This window comes from Sebastes fasciatus, chromosome 19, assembly GCF_043250625.1.
Source record: "Sebastes fasciatus isolate fSebFas1 chromosome 19, fSebFas1.pri, whole genome shotgun sequence".
Taxonomy (NCBI): Eukaryota; Metazoa; Chordata; class Actinopteri; order Perciformes; family Sebastidae; genus Sebastes; species Sebastes fasciatus.
This window is the reverse complement of record NC_133813.1, coordinates 9,412,004-9,434,200: the sequence shown is the minus strand read 5'-3', so window position 1 is coordinate 9,434,200 and position 22,197 is coordinate 9,412,004. Positions and strand designations below refer to the sequence as shown.

The 22,197-nt window shown below is 40.2% G+C and overlaps 2 protein-coding genes across 5 annotated transcripts; one reads left to right on the top strand and one right to left on the bottom strand.

Moving 5' to 3' along the window:
- Window positions 1-1,856: 1,856 nt before the first annotated feature.
- Window positions 1,857-15,730, bottom strand: LOC141757323 (uncharacterized). 4 transcript variants are annotated; one of them, XM_074617743.1, is made up of 7 exons: window positions 15,599-15,730; window positions 10,206-10,371; window positions 4,297-4,783; window positions 3,822-3,884; window positions 3,684-3,755; window positions 3,399-3,509; window positions 1,857-2,185 (listed from the first exon to the last, which is right to left on the bottom strand). In XM_074617743.1, exons 3-7 carry the CDS (start codon window positions 4,600-4,602, stop codon window positions 2,129-2,131), a joined length of 609 nt encoding a protein of 202 aa, XP_074473844.1. In that variant the 5' UTR covers window positions 4,603-4,783; window positions 10,206-10,371; window positions 15,599-15,730; the 3' UTR covers window positions 1,857-2,128. The 4 variants fall into 4 exon arrangements, with proteins under 4 accessions (XP_074473844.1, XP_074473845.1, XP_074473842.1 ...); XM_074617744.1 differs by having other exon boundaries at window positions 3,822-3,875; XM_074617741.1 differs by having other exon boundaries at window positions 3,684-3,884.
- Window positions 15,323-20,701, top strand: LOC141757322 (uncharacterized). The gene is made up of 4 exons (XM_074617740.1): window positions 15,323-15,678; window positions 16,622-16,808; window positions 16,901-16,996; window positions 17,238-20,701. Exons 1-4 carry the CDS (start codon window positions 15,445-15,447, stop codon window positions 18,524-18,526), a joined length of 1,806 nt encoding a protein of 601 aa, XP_074473841.1. The 5' UTR covers window positions 15,323-15,444; the 3' UTR covers window positions 18,527-20,701.
- Window positions 20,702-22,197: the final 1,496 nt, after the last annotated feature.

The window sequence follows — 22,197 nt, the reverse complement described above, 5'->3', positions numbered from 1 at the left end:
AGCGTCCTTCGCAACGAGCTAGTATGACATGGTTGGTACCAATGGATTCCTTAGGTTTTTCTAGTTTCATATGATACTAGTATTTTCACTCTAGCGAGGTTAAATGACCCATTATTTCACAAAAAAGCAAAGAATAGTGAAAAGTCCCAAGAATGAATACAGGTGTTTGTGCAGTTTTTTTTCCTACCTCAGTAATCATCTCCCTTCATCTTGTGATCCGACCCCTCGGTTGGAAACCACTGGACTAGTAGTAGTTAAAACTAGCTCCACCATGGGCACCTACAACAGTAAAACACTGCTTACACATGATGCATCAGAATGAACAATTTAATAACGCAACATATGTCAGATATTTTTCCGTAGAATGAGATAATGGGGAAGTTGTAAAAACTCACGAGGTCACAAGGCAGGCAGGGGTCAAAAGCGGGAAGGCAGCCCGAACAGCCAAATTGCTTTGGGCTTATTTATTTACTTTTCTGTTTAATTTATTTATGTATTTATTTGTATTAATTTTAAAATTGATTTATTTTTGCATTTATATAAAATTATAAAAAACAATAGGGAATTAATATAAAGATAAATAAAAAAAAGAAGCAAATTAAAACAGAAATATCAATTTATGTCACATTATTAATTAATTAAAGGCTACATTTATTTTTAATATTATTTTTGCTACATTAAATGACATTCATTTATTTATTAATCGAGTCATTTATTTATATTGGCAGGTTCCATCCTCCATACTTAAGGAGTCATGAGAGTACTTTGAGAACAAACATGTCAGTGTTTCCCTTTGACCTCTAGGGGGTGATGTTGCAGCTCTGGCACACCTGCCAAACCTCATCATCGGACTTCATCTTCTCCCATATACAGTAACACTGATTTAAGGTAATAATCTGTACTCATCTGTGTACTATCTTCCTGTACTCACATAACGCTATTTTTTATTTTTCTTCCCTCACTTTGTTTCCTTTGTTGTTCTAGTTCCTTCATCATTTTGTTGCACCTGCTTTTCTATCGTTATTTCCTCCTGAGAACAATTCTCTATTTCTAAACCTCGTTCCTCTTTTTTTCCCCCTCCCCAGCTCTTTGTTGTCTTTCCTCTAAGTGGGACAGAGTTCAGGTTGCTGGAGGTTTGTTTTGGGAACACCGGAGGGGACAGGCTGCCTGCAAGTCGGACGTCAAGACGGTGATTGAGAACATCACATATCAGCTCAGTCCTCCAAGCTTCAACACATGACCTTTGTCACATTTGGCTGCGTGACAGCTTTGAGGGTGCAGAGCTGCTGGGAAGATTTCCTGTACCTCCCTACGTATACTTCACTGGGCATAGAACTGTTAGGGTTTGGCATTCAGTTGTCGCATCATTGAATGATGTATGTTCAAGTGTTAATTTTTCTGATAAGTTTGGTTTTAATTAGTTATTTGATGCTATAAAAGGGGGTGAAATGTCATGATTGGCAGCTGTGAGTTCCTCTTTCTGACAAGCTGCGGCCGTGCTCGGCTCGCGATTGGTTTGAGCGGGTTAACTCGATACCGCGGCTCTACCACCCGATCACTTCTGTGCAGACTCTGTCTCCAAATGACGTCATAATCTCAAGACGGCAGCTCCTGTATCTGGGATATTTTGTCTTTAAATGAATTCCACCAAAAACAATAACTGAGTTATAACTCGATTAGATGATGTATTTTTAGACGGTGAGACTCTCAGCTGTGTGTGTTGACAGTCTGAAGGTTTTTCTGACTTCAGTGTGCGTGTTTATTTGGGTGTGTGTGAGCAGTAAGTATCGTCACAAGGTGTTTCACCACCATCATCAACCACAACATTGTGGAAGTCGGAGCCACAACAAGATGACTCAAGAACATGAAAGTTTTATTTTTTAACCAGAGGCCTGTTTTGTGGAGGACAACACACATTGACAATCGCTTTCAACACAACCTATAATACAGTTTTTGTTGTAAGTGACAGTTTGTGTTGGAGAATAACCCAAATGTGTATTTATCTAAATTACACGCACATTTGTTGATTGCGACACATCCTTTTGTGGGTTTCAGACCAGCTTCACGTTTTCATGGCAGCTTGCGAGTGGATTGCTTCAGAGCGACTGTGTTGATGCAGCTGTGCTCATCAGACACAGTCGGAGTCTGAATCTGCCCTCAGTGCTGCTGGGAAGCTTTCAGACACCTAGAACAAACACACAGAGACAGGTCGCAAATAATGAAATGCATTATTGTTTAAGCAAAGAAAACTGTAAAACTAATGAACAACATGGCCATAAAATACGACAGCCAGGATCCTCACAAAAACACAATTCAAGCACCAAATTGAAATCTGTCCACTGGCTGCCAGTGAGCTATAGTTTGACTTTAAGCTGCTTCTCATCCTTTTTTTACGGCCTCGCTCCACAATACATCAGTGAACTCCTCAGAGCTTATGCTCCTATAACAGATCACTGTGTTCTGCTGACTGTAACCGTTCCTCGGTCCAGGACTAAAGCCTGCGGTGATGCTGCATTTAGTTCATACGCCTCCGGACTCTGGAACAATCTCCCTGCAGTGCTGAGAATGTGCACCTCACTTACAACTCAAAACTCATCACGTCAAACTTGCTTTTACCGAAAAACTTTTACCATATTTTACATCGCCTACACTATATACTGTTATTTATTTATTAAATAAATCTCTCTTTTTGAAAATCTTTTTCTGTTTTGTCTTCAATGGTGTCGTCTTTTTATGTATATTTTCCATCTTATGGGAAGCACATTGTATTGCATTGTTTCAGATACAATGTGCAATGTAAATTACATCATTATAATATTATAACATGACTCACTACCACCACTAAAATGATTACTTTAAATCATTTTAATAATGGATTCCTCTTTAATGCAAGTGATCATTTTAACAACATTACAAATACTACAACTACTCCTAATTGTGAACATGTTTTACTTGAAGGTGCTATCCAGAGCATTAATATAGCATTAAACAACTATTCGCTATGTAAATATATAGAGGAGTAATGTCTACCTGAGCAGAGAATGAAGTTGCTCTCCCTCTGTGTGTGTTGTAATCAGCGGCCTGTACTACGAAGTGAGTTCAACATACCCAGGGTATCTTTTCGCTATCTGGCTTAACTAACCCTAACAACCGCGATCCCGCTAAGCGGTCCTGTTCAGCATAAGTTATATAATAATAATAATAATAATAAAAATAATAATAATGTGAGACTGTGCAAGAATTTCCTTTCAGAAATGTTTTGACCTTAGTTTCCTTCTGGGAAGTCATGCTTCAGTTTAAAACAGCATTTTACATTAATAGATTTCCTTATGGATTGAACACTACAGTTACAGTTATAAAGTCAGAGAATAAGACGTAAGCATCAAACTCCAACGTACTTGTTTCTCCAGGTGGTCAATGTGCCGCAGGCGTCTGTCAATCAGTCTGTCTCGGGCTGAAACCTCTGAGGTCAGACTGGCGAGCCGTCGGGCCTGTTTATCGATGATGACCTACAACACAACAAAGATATCAAACTGTGAGAACAGTCAAACCTGTTATGTCAACCGACAAACGTGTCTACTACAACACCGAGACGACGGAAAAAAATGGTCTTCATATGTCCTTGTGTTGGAGTCACCAAGACAAAGAACTGTTTATCAGTTAAGGTCTTGGTCTTTGCTCACCTTCATGGAGCTGATGTCGGGCTGAGTCTGACCCCCTGACCTCGGCTCAGTCAGGCTCTTCACTTTCTGGAGGATCCGGTTCGTCCGGTGCTGCATGGCTCCCTGCTCCGTCTCCAGATCCTCCAGCACCTTCTGCAGATCTCTGGCCGCCCTCCACAGCCTGTCCCCCCTGGCACTCATTATCTGCAGCTCCTGCCTCACCTCAACAACACAACGTCAGATCTCATTATTCGTTACCAACTACTAGAGCTTGATAATCAATTAATCGCGTCATTTATAATCAAACAAAAATACCAAACATTCTTTTCTTTTCAGCTTCTGTCTTATAATATGTGGTTAAAAAGCTGAATATCTTTAGGTTTTCAGAGTGCTGCTCAGATAAAACAATCTATTTGATGACATCAACTTGGGCTTCAGGAAATTATGATGGGTATTTTCACTTTTATTTTGAAATTTTAGACTAAATAAATGATCAATTATTAAAGGAAATAATTGGCAGATTTGATAGTGAAAATGGTATGGTTAGTGTGAGCAAAATGCCGTGGGCCTGTGGGTCAGAGATACGTTTTGAGTTTTTTTGCTGTCAGAGTTGCTTTGTAAGATTCTTCCTCACCTGCTTGTGAGTCCGTCCTGCCTGTAAACTCTGCTTACGAAGGCCCTCCAGACTCTTTGTGGTTCCGTCCAGCTCTGCTGCCACCTGATCTCCCCGCTGCTCCAGCTGCTCGGCGTTCTCTGCCACCCCCTGCAGCAGGTGAGCCAGTCCCAGCGAGAGCATCCTCAGCTGGGCCACGGGGACCTCACCAGCCTCCTGTGATGCAGAGGGACCACCTGGAGGAGAGGCACGGTGGGCCCGACAGATTCCCACCAACAAAACGGACAACTGCAGCGCACGGCTCACCCTCATGCTCCAGGATTTCATCAAGTGGACAATTCTGCAGGTCTAAAGATCTAGATCCTATATGTTGAGAGCCCAGAACCAGATCTGATCAACATAACAGATCTGTGGCTTCACACAGTGACTTCTTAAAAGCTCAGGGGAAGAATCCACATCTGCCGGGCCTCTAGAGTCCTGATGTGTCTCAGATGTTCTCCGAGGAGGTCTGGAGCACAAGAATGGTGCAGGATAGAGGGATGAGGAGAGGGAGGAGAGACAGACGGAGACGAGGGGGGAGTTCCCACACTGACGCATGGACTATGAAATAGGAAAATCTAACCAGCGCTCTGAATATTCTATTTAAAATCATAACCAGAATTGGCCCCACATCACATATGCACACAAAACATTATTGAAGGATTCCTGTATGAAGCATTAACAAAACTCTCTGTTGCTAATAAATGCTAATAAAGTGCATAATATGAAGCTGCAGGTTTACTGCAGTCAACACTTTGCTGAACTTTGGACCATTCCCTCCTCAGGGAGATGAACCTGTGTTGGATTTATACATGAAAGTAAAGCAAGAGAGACATCTGCTGGCTGTTTGGGGAGCTGCAATCAGCTTCTTTCTTGTTCTGGGAGGGCTATTGAGACAGGACATCTTCTTAAATTCAGTCCTTCCTCCAAGGATGTAAATTTTCCTGATAGTATGTTGGTACTATCTCTAAATATATTGGAGCATGTTTAATGGCTGGATGTATTACTTTAATTCTTTGACATCAGACAAGACCCAAGTTGGACTTTTGATCTCAGGAACACTAAAACATAGCTGACAAAATTAACGCCGGTACACTTCCCCAACCGTGTGTAGCATCTATTTTCTACAGTCCTGAAAAGGATACAGTACATGAATAAGAAAATATCTGCAATCTGCAGTTTGGTGCTGGGCAGGTCATGTACAGTGCTTACAGAGCTTGTTTGCCTCTGGAAACAAGTTTGATGACCATACAGTAAATCAAAATTAAATAAAAATGTCCTGCCAATAAAGCACTGTTGAAGTGAATTGGATAGAGAGAACTGGGGGACAAAATGTAACTTCCTCCTCTCAGACTCAGGCTGAATGAGGAGCTTTGTGCCAACGAGGGCCAGACCAACAAACTGTTCTTTGAATTGTTTTGGAGTCGGGGCAGGCCTAATGCACAAACGGCACTATGTCAACTCATAAAGCCTGATTTATAAAGGAGAAAAAGGCGTCAGTCTCAGCCCACTCCTTCCTGCCATTCAGGACACACACAGAAAGCTGCAGGGAGGCAGCGTCACAGTGAGGCTGCGGACCACAATATACAGTAAGTCCACACGCTTTTATCATTTCACTCATTTCTGATAAGGATTAAAGGAGTAAAGGATTTTAGGTAAAAGAAATGCATTAGCAAATATTTAAAGTCACTGTTGACAGATGAAAACCTTGCATCGCCAAATTTATCAAAGACAAAGAAAAACAACATTGTTTTCTATGTAGCCACCTGTATATACTAGGGCTGTCATTAAGTTCAAATATTTAATCCTGATTAATCGCCATAGTTATCACAAATTAATCACACATTTTTATCTGTAAAAAATGCACCTTAAAGGAAGATTTCTTAAGTATTTAATACTCTTATCAACATGGCAGTGGGCAATTAGGTTTGTTTCATGCAAATATATGAATATATTTATTATTGGAAATCTATTAAAAACACAAAACAATGACAAATATTGCCCAGAAACCCTCACAGGTACTGCATTTAGCATAACAAATATGCTTAAATCATAACTTGGCAAACTGCAGCCCAACAGGCAACAACAGCTGTCAGTGTGTCAGTGTGCTGACTTGACTATGACTTGCTCAAAACTGCATCTGATTATCATAAAGTGGGCATGTCTGTAAAGGGGAGACTCGTGGGTACCCATAGAACCCATTTTCATTCACATATCTTGAGGTCAGAGGTCAAGGGACCCCTTTGAAAATGACCATGCCAGTTTTTCCTTGCCAAAATTTAGTGTAAGTTTGGAGCGTTATTCAACCTCCTTCCCCATTGAAGAAATTAGTGCCATTAAAACTAATTTGCCATTAATTAGTGCCATTAAAACTAATTTGCGTTAACGCGTTAACTTTGACAGCCGTAATAAAAATCAAATCAAATGTGCTCATTCAGTCAAGCGAGTGATACCCTGACATGTCTTCATGGGCTGCTGCATGCCACCAATGCCTCTCTTTGACAACCTTTTAATGTTCGCCACGTAAAGTATGAGAGGCAGCAAGGTAAATAGGAGCCGTGGGGAAGAGTAATCCCCTTTGTGAGTTCGAGAGCTGAGCAGAGCTCACAGATTAAAAAAAACAGTATCTAATGGCTACTGTGAGAAGGTCTTTACTCTCATGATGCAGCTTTGGACCAACAACTGCAACCTAATATTGGAGGAACTTGCCACAGCCGAACTGCAAGTGATTCTGAACTTTAAGTAACAGTACGTCAAATGTTGTGTTTTCAGCTTGTTCTGCTGCCCCCAAGTGACCAAAAAGTCAAATGATGCAACTTTAAATTAGTAAGCTTTTAAATAGAAAAGTCTTGTTGAATAGCAGGAATGATAGGACAAATGATTATAAACAACCCAGATTTGATTTGCACTTTAACCCCCAGATTTCACGAAAAACACCTGATGAAACTGCTTTGTTTCTGGCAGTGATGTTTCAGAGGCATTACGCACAATATGTGGATTAACTTAGTGAGTCAAGGGGCTTCGTTTGTGATTTTATAGAGGAAGTGTAGACACATCAATGCTGCTGCAGTTCGGCTAAAAACTTGAGCACATGAATATCTCGTGTGTTCATGCATAAATGCATGTGTATGTCCTGGAGTCTAAATATGTTCTAAATATATCCAATTGTGTGTGTCTTAGCTGTGTGTTGAACACGAGAACAGTGAGATGGAGGCACAGAGCAGTGAGGCTGGCACGCAGGCATGTATGTGCTGATCACATGATCTCATGGTGCCCGCAGGGGCTGCACTCAGGTTGGAGTAGTCAGTGTTGGTGGAGAGGAGGGTGAGGCCCTGTTTCCCAACATTACTAGTTTTTTTGAGTGCTTAATCATTATTACTGTATTAGTTAGGGCTGTCAATCGATTAAAAGATTTCATTGCGATAGTTAATCGCGGTTAAACGCAACATGGGAGTGGGCAAATATGCTTGCTTTATGCAAATATATGTATATATTATTTATTTTTTTCAATTACGCGTCTACATAAAAATGTCATCAATAACACCTTTAAAAATTGTGACACACCTGTGATCTGACAGAAGCCCTCATTTATTGCTAAAGTGTGCAGGTGTTCTGGGAATGCCGCAAAACGCATCCAGAAGTTAGATAAGAGCTTTCACTGTTTTTTCAAAACTGTCTGGCATAGCTGTGTTTTTACTGAGACCTTCAGCACATGCAAGTATGTGCCAAAAATCCTGTTGGTTTGGCTTTGCTCCGGTGACAGATAAGCCAGTCAAAACAGGGTTTGGCAACAGTCAAAAGAGGCAGCTGTAACTAAAATGGCAAAACAGGCAGGCAAGATTTGCATATTGGGAGCAGGTATGCAGGTGGGTGGGGAGGTCAGGTGATGATCAACTGGTTTCCAACTTTAAACCTCAAAATTAAAGACATTTTAAAAACATCAATTAAACAATTCCACACACGCTAAGGAGAGACATGTGGTAAACGTGGTTACTATACATGCTGCTTCATATAATCATTTATTATCACTCTAGGAATGCAACTTTTACCCATAAATGTATCATTATTGGTTGCATGTGCCGTGGCAATCCAGGAATTTAAACCTGTTCTTCCACCAAGTTGCTCTAATGCTTCTAAAACAACCCCTCAGTCACCGGGCCTCCACCTTTCATAAAGACGCCCACCAAGTCAAGCATGATTTTGACTCGGACTCTCGGGAGTTTGGGGGTCAGAGGTAACGTTGACTGAACAGCTGGTGGGGGGTGTGGGGGTCACATGCCAAAATCACGCTTGGTATGTCCTGCCTCTGTGGATCAAACATGTAAAAACCAAAACCCCGACAAGCAGGATCGAGCGTGTTATTGTAGTGTGATTCCCATTAAGTAAGCTCCGGCAGTCACACGCACCGCTAACCGCTCGGCATACAGCGGGATCGTGTTATAGTTCAGCATGAGCCTGAGCACGTTGGGCTCACTTTTAGCTTGAGCACGCTCAAACTCTGAACACCATGTCTCGCAGGGATTAAGTAAGAGCTCAGGATTTATTAATAAAATCATTTATGTGACATGAGAAAGTGGGATAAGTGACAGGTTGAAGAGGCAGCTGTGGAGTGCAGCTATAAACCATAAATCATTGCTGATTAGTTGAGATAATTTATTCACTGCTGACATTTCAATAATCTTTACCTCCATACTGCATCTTCGCATAAACAACAATCTGATTGTTAGCCTGCTGAGCTGATTATGTGAAATATCTGACATTTAGCTTCTGGCTTAAACTGATAAGATCATTACAAGAAAGAGTTCACTATCAGCGCTGCAGGATCATGTCCTCACATGCAACCTGCACGACACCGGCCAACACCATGCATGCATGTGGTCCTGCATATTAGTCTCTGGATGTGTTTATGAGCCTTTTTAAAAGTTAGGTGTATGCATGCATCACCATAATGTATGCAGTATAAATATAAGACCTGGGACAAACTGCAAATTAACATAATTAATTTACAGTTTGTTTAAAGGTGCACATGGTGTTAGAGTGTGGTGCACAGTTTAGATGTCAGGTAAGTTGTCTAAAATGCTATCTCATTTCCAGGTTTTAGGACTCATTCCTGTAGCACTCTATTGTGAGTAAGTTAGCATGCCAATGTTATCATTTAGCTCAAAGCACTGCTGTACCTAAGTGTCACAGAGCCGAACCTTTTGTATCCCAGATTGTAAAATACCTAGACAATTAGTAGACTTCTATTGTTAATTGATTGCTTTCATCTTGGTAGGTATACTGAGCTGAACTGGGAACAACCAGCATTAGCCATCACGGCTGACTGTGGCCAACCCGTTCTCCCTCCAATATCTATTTTACCATGACAAACATACTTATTTTAACCCAAACCACAATCTTTTCCTAAACCTAACCAAGTAATTTTGTTGCCAAAACCTAACCAAGTAAACCTAAAAACTACGTAAACCTACATTGGAAGTTTATTTTGAAAAGACACTGTATGCATGTACAGTACATGTTCAGTGGAAACTGTGCGCTTCCTATGAACATGGAAGTATGTTTTGAAAAGATACTGTAGATATAACGAGCGGAAATTGACACGGCATCCTGGACACATCCACAACTGACTCTAGAGGGGTACCTAGGGCGTCATAGTTTGAAGCATAGTGCCACTGACCCAACGTTTGTATTTGAAAAGTTGGCAGTGAGAAAGTGTTGGACTGCCGGAGTCAACTGTCCCCCAATTCACAGCCTGAAATGTCAGCTATAATCTCAATATGATAAAACAAAATAGATTCATAACGGCGGGAAATCTGAATAATAGTAGTGATTGTTGGTGAAAAAACAATTGAAACTGAAATATGCATTACCAATTTGAAAATAACCCTTACCCTCAGAGAACAGCCTGGAGTAACCTCCTGCTGGGGACATGTGTCTTGTGCTTCTCATTAGGTGGTGTAGGTGGTGCTCCCTTGCACCGAGTTCCCCGTCAGCACCAATAAAAGGCTGTGATGGGAGCCAGGGCCTCGCTGACAGGTCACACTGCCTCTCTTCTCTCTGCAGGAGGAGGCACAGATGGATTTGACTCGATGATGAAACTGTGGAAGTATTGCTGGTATGTGGCAGCAGTATCATTTGGCATAACAATGCACTTTGTTCTGTTTGTCATTAACTGTCACCCAAACCCTTACCTATCATAAATTCAGTGCTCCGTTTAGGACAATTCTTCCCAAAGAAAAGCTGCTGTGTGCTGGACTTTATCTGAGTCTATTACGTCAGGCTTACGGAGGGGCCAGAGAATTCGACTGTACTGAACTTTTAAATCCAAGTAGACACATACAAGCTTGTGGTTTTCACACAAAATACGTGTATTGTTGGAAAAATCACCCGTATTAACATCAACAAGAATCTAACCTACGCTGTTGGACGTTGTAGCTGACATGCGCCTCTTCATTAATGTCATGCGCTATGGCGGCTACAGAAATATATATATCATATAATTATGATTGACTGTCTGTGTTTTCTTCTACAAGTTTCCAACATCGGTAGAGATTGTTGAGAGTGAAGACAACATTAAAAAAAATCATTGGGGTACAGCAGAAGTTACCTGGGTGTACTGATGATTAGTACTCATCTCTGTAGCCCAATTGTCTCAGTCCACAGTCCAAAAGTCAAAATATATTGATAAAAAATAGATGTAATCATTTCCAAACTTCACAACATATTTTTATCTAACAAAATATTCTGCTTCAATCCATATATGTTGGCGTTTAGCCTTTCAAAAACAACATTTTCACTGCGGCCAAAACACTCATTTGAGAACCTCAATAACGGAGCTGTGTATTCCAATATCAATGCAGCTCATTCAGACAGTGACAAGCTGCTGTTTCAGCACCACGGACAGTTCTATTCGTCGCCGCACACGACATGTTGTAACAGCTGTTTCTCCGCAAATATGTAGCACTCTAATAGTGCTAAATATCAGAGCCATATCATATATGATCACCAAAAAAGCAAAAATGGCGTACAACAAAAATAACACAATCAGTTTTCCAGTCAAACTACTGGTTAAAAAAACATAATTAAAACAAGCATATTTGCCAAATCTCCCTTTAAGGTACATTTGGAAACAGATAAAAAAATGTGCGATTAATTTGCGATTCATCGCAATTAACTATGGACAATCATGCGATTAAATATCTTAATCGATTGACAGCCCTAATGAAAATATATATTAAATCATAAAAAAATATAATTCTCTGATTCTGACAATCTCTAGGCCAGCAGAGAAGGCCTTGCTGACCCTGATGACCCACCTCTGCTCAAAACATAGATTTTCAAAAGAACTATTCCTTCAACATTTTAACCATTTATCGGACTATCCAAAAAATCCAGGTCTAAATCTCCCACCCTCCTGTATTTAAATAGTAATAAATGCAACAAAGAGACAACAGATGGAAGCAGAAATGGTTTTCTCATTTAGTCCAATCAATGACTGTTTCCGCTTGTGTCCCGGAGTGCACACACACCTGCCATGAGACTTGCCCAACCAGCAGAGCGAGGGGGTGATTATCATTAGTTACTATCAGAGGAGCACGCTGTCATTTATTTTTTTCAGAGCCAGACTTCCTCGGGCCTCTCTAGAGTTCCTGATATAGGCGTAGTAGTTAATGAGGGAAATACCCAAAGTTAAACCGAGCATGGGAGCCTGAGAGGGGAGAGAGGGGGTGGGAGGACCGGAGGGAGTGGAACGTGAGAGAAAAAGTAGCAGGAGAAAGGAGAGAGAGAGAGAGATGGCGAGAGGAGGGCAGAGTTGTGAGTCTTCCTGGAGGACGGAGGGGTGTCTTTGCTGTCGCTGTGTGTGTCTCTGGCATGATGATTTGGGACAGAAAATAAAAATCACATTGCCAGGGATTACTACACTGCCATGGTGTCGGCTACTGCTGCTTCTGGAACCGGAGGAGGACGCCTGTTTTTTTTGATACAAGGAGAATGTCACACTTTCTTCTGCCTGCTCTGTTTTTTTTTTCACACATTTTACTAAGAGAGGATTTCTTCAAGCTGCCAGTCTGTGGATCACTCTGAAAGAACAACACTTTTGAGGCAAGATCAGTGGATTAGTGTGTCGTGTGTATCTGCTGTTTCTGATCAGGTGCAGAGCTTAGTCGACTGCTGAACAGGGAGTCTTAGCAATTTGTTCACAGTGGCTAAGTTTTTCACTTGTGCAGAGATAATAGGGATGTATGACAAAAAAAAGGTTGGGAATCCCGGCGATAGAGTTTATCTTCAAGCACCAAAACAAGGCAAATGGATCTGTGCAACACATTTGTGTTCTCACAATGATAAACTTTGGGATTTTCATCAAAAATGACTATGGAGGATGGAACCTGCCAAAATCGAAAATCAAAATAAATAAATAAAATTGTGCATTAAATGAAATAAGATTAATATTTATACATGTAGGCATTACTTAATTGATAAAATGTGACATAAATTATATTTCTGTTTTAATTGGCTTCTTTATTTATCTTTGTATTAATTTCCCTATCCATTTACTCTTCTATTTAATTTCCCCTTTTATTTTTTTATTTATGTATTTTCATTGACTTTTAAATTTATGCATTTATTTTTCATTTATTTTAAATGTATTTATTAATTATTAAATTGTATTTATTTATTTCTGCATGCTTCCCCCCACTGTCCTCTGTCTGCCTCTATCGGCCACATGAAACGTTCATTTTCTTGTAGGAGAGAATTTGCACCTGCAGATTTATCAGATGTTTATCAGAGGTTTTGTAACTTTTCTCCCTTTGTTGTGCAGAATGACTGACATTTTGCAATGCTGCCAGTTGAACTCTTCCCTGAGAAATTGAATTAAGTAAGGATTAGAAGATTATATTTAATTGTGTATACTTTTCCTTAGGACTGATGTTAAAAGATAAGATAATGTCGTAATATAAAATAAAGTTCATTAGAAATATAAAGACTGTTTGATGTTGAGTTGCCTGCGAGTAATTACAATAAATGACATGTTTTGCATGATAATGAAATTCTTGCCATGGCTTGTTTAACGTGCAGGATTTGACACTTCTCTCATCGGCTTTGAATGGCTTTGAAGGAGGGCCACATGTGGAGGCTCTTGACCGCGACATTACTCCGAGGAAACATCTGGACTCCCTCTTGTGCCTTCTGAGCTGACAGCAGTTCGATCAAACACACTGGCTCAGTTCAGCAGGAACAGGAGTCTAGTCAACACACAGCATTGTGTCATGTATACCAAGCGAATGATCTGTGGTGACACCTCGGGGAGGAAAAGTACCGTGAACATGTGGCGGGACGCTGGAAGTCCGTGGAAGAGTTGGGGGTGCTGAGAGAAAGTCAGCCTATATAATGACGTCATACTAAATGCTGCACGACATTCATGTTTTTTTTTAATGCTTGGGATCATTTATATCTAATAGTTATTAACAACATTTTACACAAATTCTCAGGTTTCCCCCCTGGGTTTTTAGAAGGATTCACGAGCAGTGATTGACAGCTGCTGTAGAGATTGCTCGGCTCTGATTGTTTTTTCCCTCGGGCGCCGGTAGAATCTTATAAATGCCATTAGGAGCACAAGGAGGAGGCAGAAGAACATGATTTTTTTCATAGATTATTTGTCTCATGCACTACTGTCAGAATAGTGACAGTTTTATAAATATAACTTTTAATCATATTTGCTCAAAGTTACCGACTGCAGCTTTAAAGGTCCAATATTGTAAAATGTGAAAATTTGTATGTCTTTTATATTATAAAGCAGGTTTAAGTGCTTTATAAATACTGTTAAACTGTCAAAATGCTCAATATACAGAGAAATACACACAGCCCATATTCAGAAATTGTGCGTTTGAAACAAGCCGTTTGGATTTCTGTCCATTAGTGATATCACAAAATACAATATTTAGACCATTACACAGCTTTAAACATAAACATTCTAAATTTGTCCCAGTTTATATCCTGTTGCAGTGTATGTTAATGACAGGAAGTAAACATGGACCCAAGCTGTTGCCTAGCAACGCAATTCCGTTGCAAATCCGTTGAAATGCACTAAAACGGAGCGTTTCAAACAGAGGGTGAATACAGGTATATTCAGGCAGACGTATGAGGAAAATAAAGTTTTTTTTTAATATTACAGCATGTAAACATGTTCTAGTAGAAACATAAAATACAAGTATGAACTTGAAAATGAGCATGATATGGGACCTTTAATGGCAATGGAGCCCAGTTTGGTGGCTGGTACTGCTGCCAGGTTGCCTCTGAAGGAGCCCATTAGAGTGCAGACTATACTGAAAAAGATGACTTCCTGTATTAAAAGTCGGTATTATCTGTTATTTGTTTGTTCTTTGTATGTTCTTGTGCAGTCCAAACATTTAATATGTCAGTTACTGTACTTACATTGAGTGAAGGGCGAGATGTGTAGGTCCTTGAGCGGTAACTACTCGTGAGCCTACAATGGTAGGACAATGATGGGGATAAATCATCTTCCATACATGAGAATTCTCAATTCTACTCCTATCCTATATATTTATACTTTTTCCTATATTCCAAACAAGTCTGCCGTTCAACCTGAAGCCCCTTGACACATTTCTGGGTCAATTGCATTCAGTTTAATTGTATTATATGTGAGAATGGGGGAGGTAGGTGCATTTCAACTAAGCTAAGCACCTTTTTGATATGTAACGGCACTAAAAACTACATTTCCCATCAGCCAGCGCGAATCACATAATTGATCTAAAAGTTAATTGATTCAGTGTGCTGAACACAATCAAGTTATTTGTTATAAAAACAAACAAACTTTTTCAGCCCCAGACCTAATTAATCCAAAAATATTCCCTTACTGCCTTTTAATGTATCAGAACTCGACTGGTTATTATTTTTTTCAAAACAATTGAGGAGAAATTATAACAAAAAATATATAATGACACAAATGTTGTAATGATGCTGTAGTGCGTCATTTCCTCTAGGGGCGGAAGTCTTTCTAGTCTGACCTAAATTATCACACAGAGAAGAAGAAACCCGGAACAACAACAACAAAACCGTTTTGACAACTTGCTCAGTGCAGAAAACTAAACCATCAAGTTACTCACCAACATGTTGAGACTGGAGACCTTTGAGAGTCAGATCTCTGCTCTGATGGAGACGGTGTTGGAGGCGGCGGTGACGGAGCTCAGCAGACTTCTGGAGGAGTCGTTAATAAGCTCTGTTAATAATATGAATAGTATCTCTGCTGCTCCTGTAACGTTACCTGCTGCTGTAAAGAGCGAAGAGGAGGAGAGCCAAGTGACTCCACCGGAGGAGATACACCAGCTTTATAAAGCTATAACGGTAACACATGCACACACACACTGGTATCAAACGTTACAGGTGCATTCAACTAAGCTAAGCATTAGAAAAAGCGTGTTTTAACATGTTTTTATATGCAATGGCACTAAAAACTACATTTCCCATCAGCCACCGCGAATCACAAAATTGATACAGAATCTAAAAGTTCATTGTTTCAGTGTGCTGAACACATTCAAGTTATGTTATTATTATTTATTTATTATTTTTATTATATATGTTATAAAAACAAACAAACTTTTTCAGCCCCAGACCTAAGATTTGTGTTTTTTTTTTACTTCTGTCATGTATGTGGCTCTGAAAATCTCTCATTAGCTTCAAACAAATCAAACTATTTTTGGTGTAGCCTAAAGCAACTACAGCGTCATAAACAATTAACAACTTAGGTGAACGTTATAAATAAAGTGCAATAAATAAAAAACAAAGTAACATTTATTCAGCCTTTTACTCAAAACTATTTCATTCAAGGTTGTATTGATAAAATTGTTATGTAGACAAATCATTTTCAAAAAAATAATACACCCACAGAGCTTTTAGAAAGGTCCTGAATAAAAGTATGGCTTTTCCTAAAAATAAAAATAAAAAAATGTTGACTCCCAAATTAACGATAAAAATTGTGAAACATTTCTATAAAATATTCTCAGACCCAAGGTAATGTCTTCACTTTTTTTGTCTAACCATTGGTCAAAAATTGTTAGATATTTTCTTAAGAATGACGTACAGTCAATAGAAGCAGTACATCCTCTCATTCGACAGCTGGAAACCCTAACCCTTAAATATCTAAATTCCTAAAGGATTATTTGTATGTTATAGTTGTGCAGAAACATTTTCCGTTACTCAGCAATTGACTAATTATTTAAGCATCATGTACTGTATAACTAACCACTCTCATTGCTCTTCATTCTTTCTTATGCCCGTGACTTCACAGAACCAGTTTGCATCCCTCATGGAAGCATGGACCAAAGGTGCAGTAGAGAAAATACTGATGATGTTGAAAGTGTCCATGTGTGAAGCTGAGGGTGGTCCTGCTGCAGAGCAGAGGCCTGGACTGAGTGACGAGACCAAACAGATGAGCGTGAAGCCGAAAGCAGGGCGAGTTGCCGGGCCCAAAAAGCGTAAGTCTGTTAACGGCTTGAGTGATGGAGAGGCTTTTAATGTTCCCATTTTTATATATTAAACAAAGTTTTATGTTGTTGTTTAATTACAGAATCAGCATCCAGAAGCTCTCGTCAGAAAAGAAAGAAAATCGAAGGAGAACCCGATTCAGCAAAAACAAAGAAGAATGACCACCTGTATTACCGAGGTATCGGCACCAGCTTCAGTTTTAGTCAGACTTTGAATTCAATTATATTGAAAATAAGTATGTATTGTTACTGCGTGTTTTGATTTCAACCTTTTGTCCTGCTGCACTATAAGAACTGTTAATACTGCACAGTATAAAAGTCATTATAGTCCAGTCATTATATATTCTGTAAATAGTTTTACTTGTAGCTGTCTACTTCCCACTTATTTCAAGTCCCCTAATGGAGCTTTTTTTGTTTCAGCTGATGGAGCTACACAAGAGAGTTACCCTGTGCACCCATCTGAACCTGAAGCCACCTCAGAGCCGGCCGCCGATGTAAGCGAGGAAGATGTCGCCCAGGAGGATACAGACACTCCAACTACCGCATTCAAAATGAAAACGAAGAAGACCACGGGGCCATTGAAGTGTCCTACTTGTGACAAATCATTTGCTCTGAAGTGTTTGCTGGACAGACACTGCCTGACTCACTCCAAACCTCACCTTTGCTCCGAGTGTGGGAAACGTTTCGCCGGACAACGGGGGCTCATCGCACATTCAAGACGTCACACCGGAGAGAAGCCTTACAAATGCTCCGAGTGTGGGACAGAGTTCGCTTACAAGTATACCTTTGGCAGGCACATGCGTCGGCACGGCCTGAAGAAACCGAGCACCCGCACGTGCGCGCTGTGTGAGAATCAGTTCACCGGGGTGTTGGCGCTTCAGCGGCACAGGTGTTGCGCCCTGAAAAAGACGTTTGTTTGCTCGCTTTGCCCGGAGACCTTCGAGTGCAGACAGAGTTTGGCCGATCACGAGAATCTACACTCAGGAGACAGAGATTTTGTCTGCGAAATATGCGGCGAGAGTTTCCTCTCGTCCTCGTCCTTGGCCACTCACCGGGTGACCCACGCGCAGAAGGAAAACTGCTGCGACGTGCTCGGCCTCGGATGCAGCGACTTGAGCGTCCTCAAATGTCACCTGAGCAAACACACCGGAGAAAAACTTTTCCCCTGCGAGGTTTGCGGTAAAGGCTGCAGTCACCAGAGCGCTCTGAAGCACCACATGCTGACCCACACGGGAGAGAAGCCGTACGTCTGCGAGACCTGCGGCAAGCGCTGCGGCCACGCCAGCGCACTCCAGAACCACATGAGGATCCACACTGGGAAGAAGCCGGGACAGCCGGTCTGCGACGTGTGCGGCAAGAAATTCCGCCGCACGGTCAACCTCAAGTATCACATGAGCGTCCACACGGGGGAGAAGCCTTACGCCTGCGACCAGTGCGACAAAAAGTTCAGCAACCCCAGCAATCTCAAGCTACACACGGCGATTCACTCGGGGGAGAAAATGTACGGCTGCAACATCTGCGGCAGGAGGTTCACTCAGTCCAGCAGCCTCAAGCTGCACAGACGGGTCCACACTGGAGAACAGCCATATTGCTGCGCGGTCTGCGGGAAAGGATTCATACACAGCAGCGACTTCAAGAAGCATCAGAGGGTTCACCTGCCAGATGAGCCCGGAGATGGACAGTCTGAGAAAACTGCTGTGAAAGTCTAGAACATTTCATCACTATATGATCACATCATGTACTTATACGCTGACATACTGTACACTGGAGATCAGGCTGTGCAATGTGACAATAAACACTGAGAGATACAGTCAATATTCGAAGATTTTTCAATCCTTTTACAGAGTTGTTGATACCCTGGCTGTGTTAGACCCCTGCAGACTTCACTGCAAGTATACAATTCACTAGATTGACTAAAAACTAGGGCTGTCAAAGTTAACACAATAATAACGTGTTAATGCACCAATTTCTTTAACGCATTAACGCAACTTGGGATTTTGATGTTATAGTGGGTTCAGTTTTAAAGCCAGAGTGAAGATGCTGGCATCATATGCAACTAGAAAACATAAGGAATCCATTGGTACCAACCATGTCATACCAGCTTGTTGCAAAGGAGGCTAAATAACGCTCCAAACTTGGGCTAAATTTTACGAGGAAAAACTTTCATGGCCATTTTCAAAGGTGTCCCTTGACCTCTGACCTCAAGATATGTGAATGAAAATGGGTTCTATGGGTACCCACGAGTCTCCCCTTTACAGACATGCCCACTTTATGATAATCACATGCAGTTTGGGGCAAGTCATAGTCAAGTCAGCACACTGACACACTGACAGCTGTTGTTTCCTGTTGGGCTGCAGTTTGCCATGTTATGATTTGAGCATATTTTTTTAAAGTAAATGTCATTAAATACAAAACTCAGAGTGATCACATCCATCCAACGCGGTAATGATTAGAACAAAATCCTCCCTCATACAATTGCGTTTCCCAAGAATCCTCATTAAAACACCAAAAATGAATTTTCTTGTGGGCGGATGATGTGACCCCTCCAATACTTTTCACTTAAATTTGTAATGTTTAGGATGAATAATCTTCACCTCCTTTCATATTTGATATCTTGATGATGATCATGGACAACCTTTGCTTTGATCATGTGCAGATGATTCAGTTTTGTCAATCAGAAATAGTTGATTCAGTGTGAATCCAACCAAAACTCTCACTGTGTTCTGTTAAGTCATCCACTAGATGGTGGTAGAGGATCAACATACGCAAAACTGCAGTGTTAACATTAAGTTATATACCTATTGCTGCAACAGCATGATACCTCAGAGATGAACACTATCAACAGGTATGCAAATTGATCCTTTTATTTTTTACATTGTCTTCACAAAATATCTTATTAATATGTTTTTCAAAAGAATGTGAGAGACCTTTGTTGTTCTCATCTGGCGGCTATGTGAGAATTGTTGTTTGAGTTATCAGAATTGATGGGTATTTATCATGCTTGCTTTATTAATTGGTCCAGCAGTTAACTTTTACACTCAGAAAGGCATATCACGGAACAATGCCCTTTCCCAGCTTTTCAAGTGTAAAGTAAAGGGAACAAAGATTAAAAAGAAACAGATCACAACAAAAGCAAAACCAGACGAGAAATTGCACAAAAACAGAGACGGCAATTCAAGCAATTGCCCAAAATCAATCCAGAATGATCAATTAAAAAATAGGATTTTGTAAGAAACTTTGAAACTGGATTGGATTTGATCAATAGTCATTACCTGTCTCTCTTTATAGAGTTGCTGCATGAAAAGAATAAAGTCAGTTTGAGTTCCAGAAAAATGAAACCTTTGTCCTCACATAAATGAAAGTGGCTCTGTGGAAAGCTCTTTGGTGCTTGTGGCTGCAGCAACGCCAACTGTTTCCCTGTGTGACTCCGTCTCAGGCTGCACTAAGCAGCTCATACACATGTAATACCAGTTTATTGCATTTAGTATAACCTTTAGGCCCGCGCTGCTTAATGCTGCTAAGAATTCAATGTTTTCACAGAGATTAACCTCCCACTGATACCGAGGTGAAGTTCTCTTTGCAGAAAGTTTGTTTATTAAAATTCCTCATTTAGTTTATTATGAGAATAGTTGAAAATTACCATGTTAAGACCAGGTAGCAAATAAATATACAAGAGAGGCTGAGAAACACTGATTGGCTTGTAAAAGTTACGGTATCCTACTAATTAATTATAATATTATTAATATTAAAAAAATTATATAACAAATAATATAACACCAAATATCCCCTGCTGCCATTATAGATTATAATTTACAGTCTTTAATACACATTTTTGCACAATTTTAGATTATAATTTACAGTCTTTAATACACATTTTTGCACAATTTTAGGTTATAATTTACAGTCTTTAAAGCACATTTTTAGATTATAATTTACAGTCTTTAATACACATTTTTGCACAATTTTAGGTTATAATTTACAGTCTTTAAAGCACATTTTTGCAAATTTTTAGATTATAATTTACAGCCTTTAATGCACATTTTTGCACATTTTTAGACTATAATTTACAGTCTTTAATGCACATTTCTTTGCAATACATATCATCTGTCACTTTACGTACATATTGTAATATGTACATATCTGTCACTGTTTAGCACAGATGTCTTTAGAGAACTGGATACAGTGTTCAAAGTTGGCACCCTATTCATTCTGATGAAAGTTGCTCACATACGCCCAAAAGGTTTTTCAGGCTTCCTTGGGCTTCTGTGTATTTGGAACCATAGAGCGTGTGTGTTAGAGACTTCCTGCTGGCTTCCCACACAAATAAATGGCATGAAAACTATTTACTGATAATTCATTTCCAGATTTTTTATAATTTTAATGACCTATTAGATCAAATTTTGATAATACAAAGTGCCATTTCAGAGTGTTTGTGACTTCCATTTTACCTTTTATAATCATCATGTGTGGGAAAAAAAACTTTTTGGGCAACTATAATCGACCATACTGCACCATTGATCTGTTTGCATACAGACAGGAGTTATTGCTTCAGTTCATTTCTGAAACGTCAGCAGCTTCGATACCTGCAGACGAACCTGCTGCTGCTGCTTTCCAGATTGACCTCCAGCAGCTTTCATTTCTCGTCCACTCCGGCTCCCTGCGTGTAGTCTAACTGTGATTAATGGAAGACAGTTTCAGGGGTCACTACCCTGACGGTCAGCTGGAGCCGTGCGGTGACAGAGTGTCGCTGACTTCAGAGTGATGAACTGCGGGGGACAGAGAAAAAGGCAATCAGCATGCAGAGGTGCTTTCCTCCTGATCGTTCGATCCAAGGTCCAGATTTAGTCACGCAGGTAATCATACCTTCACTGTCCTGGACTCTGGAGGGACTTTTTCTGTAGAGATCAGGGAAGTAAATACTGTTTCTTCTTTCAAAGACAAACTTTAATAAAGTAGTGTAGTGTTCTTAGAGATTATTTGGTATTTTGCTACGTTAGCTTATTTACTTGACAACGCTTTAATGTTTTGTTGTCCACTCTGTATTTATGGATGGATGGATGGGTGAATGGTTGGAAGTAGGTATGAGTAAAAGGATGAAGGTTGATTGGGTGGATGGATCGATGGATGCGTATAAAGATACATTAATGTATGAATGGAAGGACGGCTATATTAATGAATGAATGAATGGTAGAATTGGTGAAAGGATAGATGATTGATGAATCGATGGGTGAATGAATGATGGAAGTCTTGGTGGATGGATGGATGGATTGATGGATTGATGGATTGATGGATTGATGGTTGAATGCTAGGATGGGTAAAAGGGTGAATGGATAGTTGAATCGATGAATGTTAGATGGGATAAAAGGGTAGTTGAATGGAG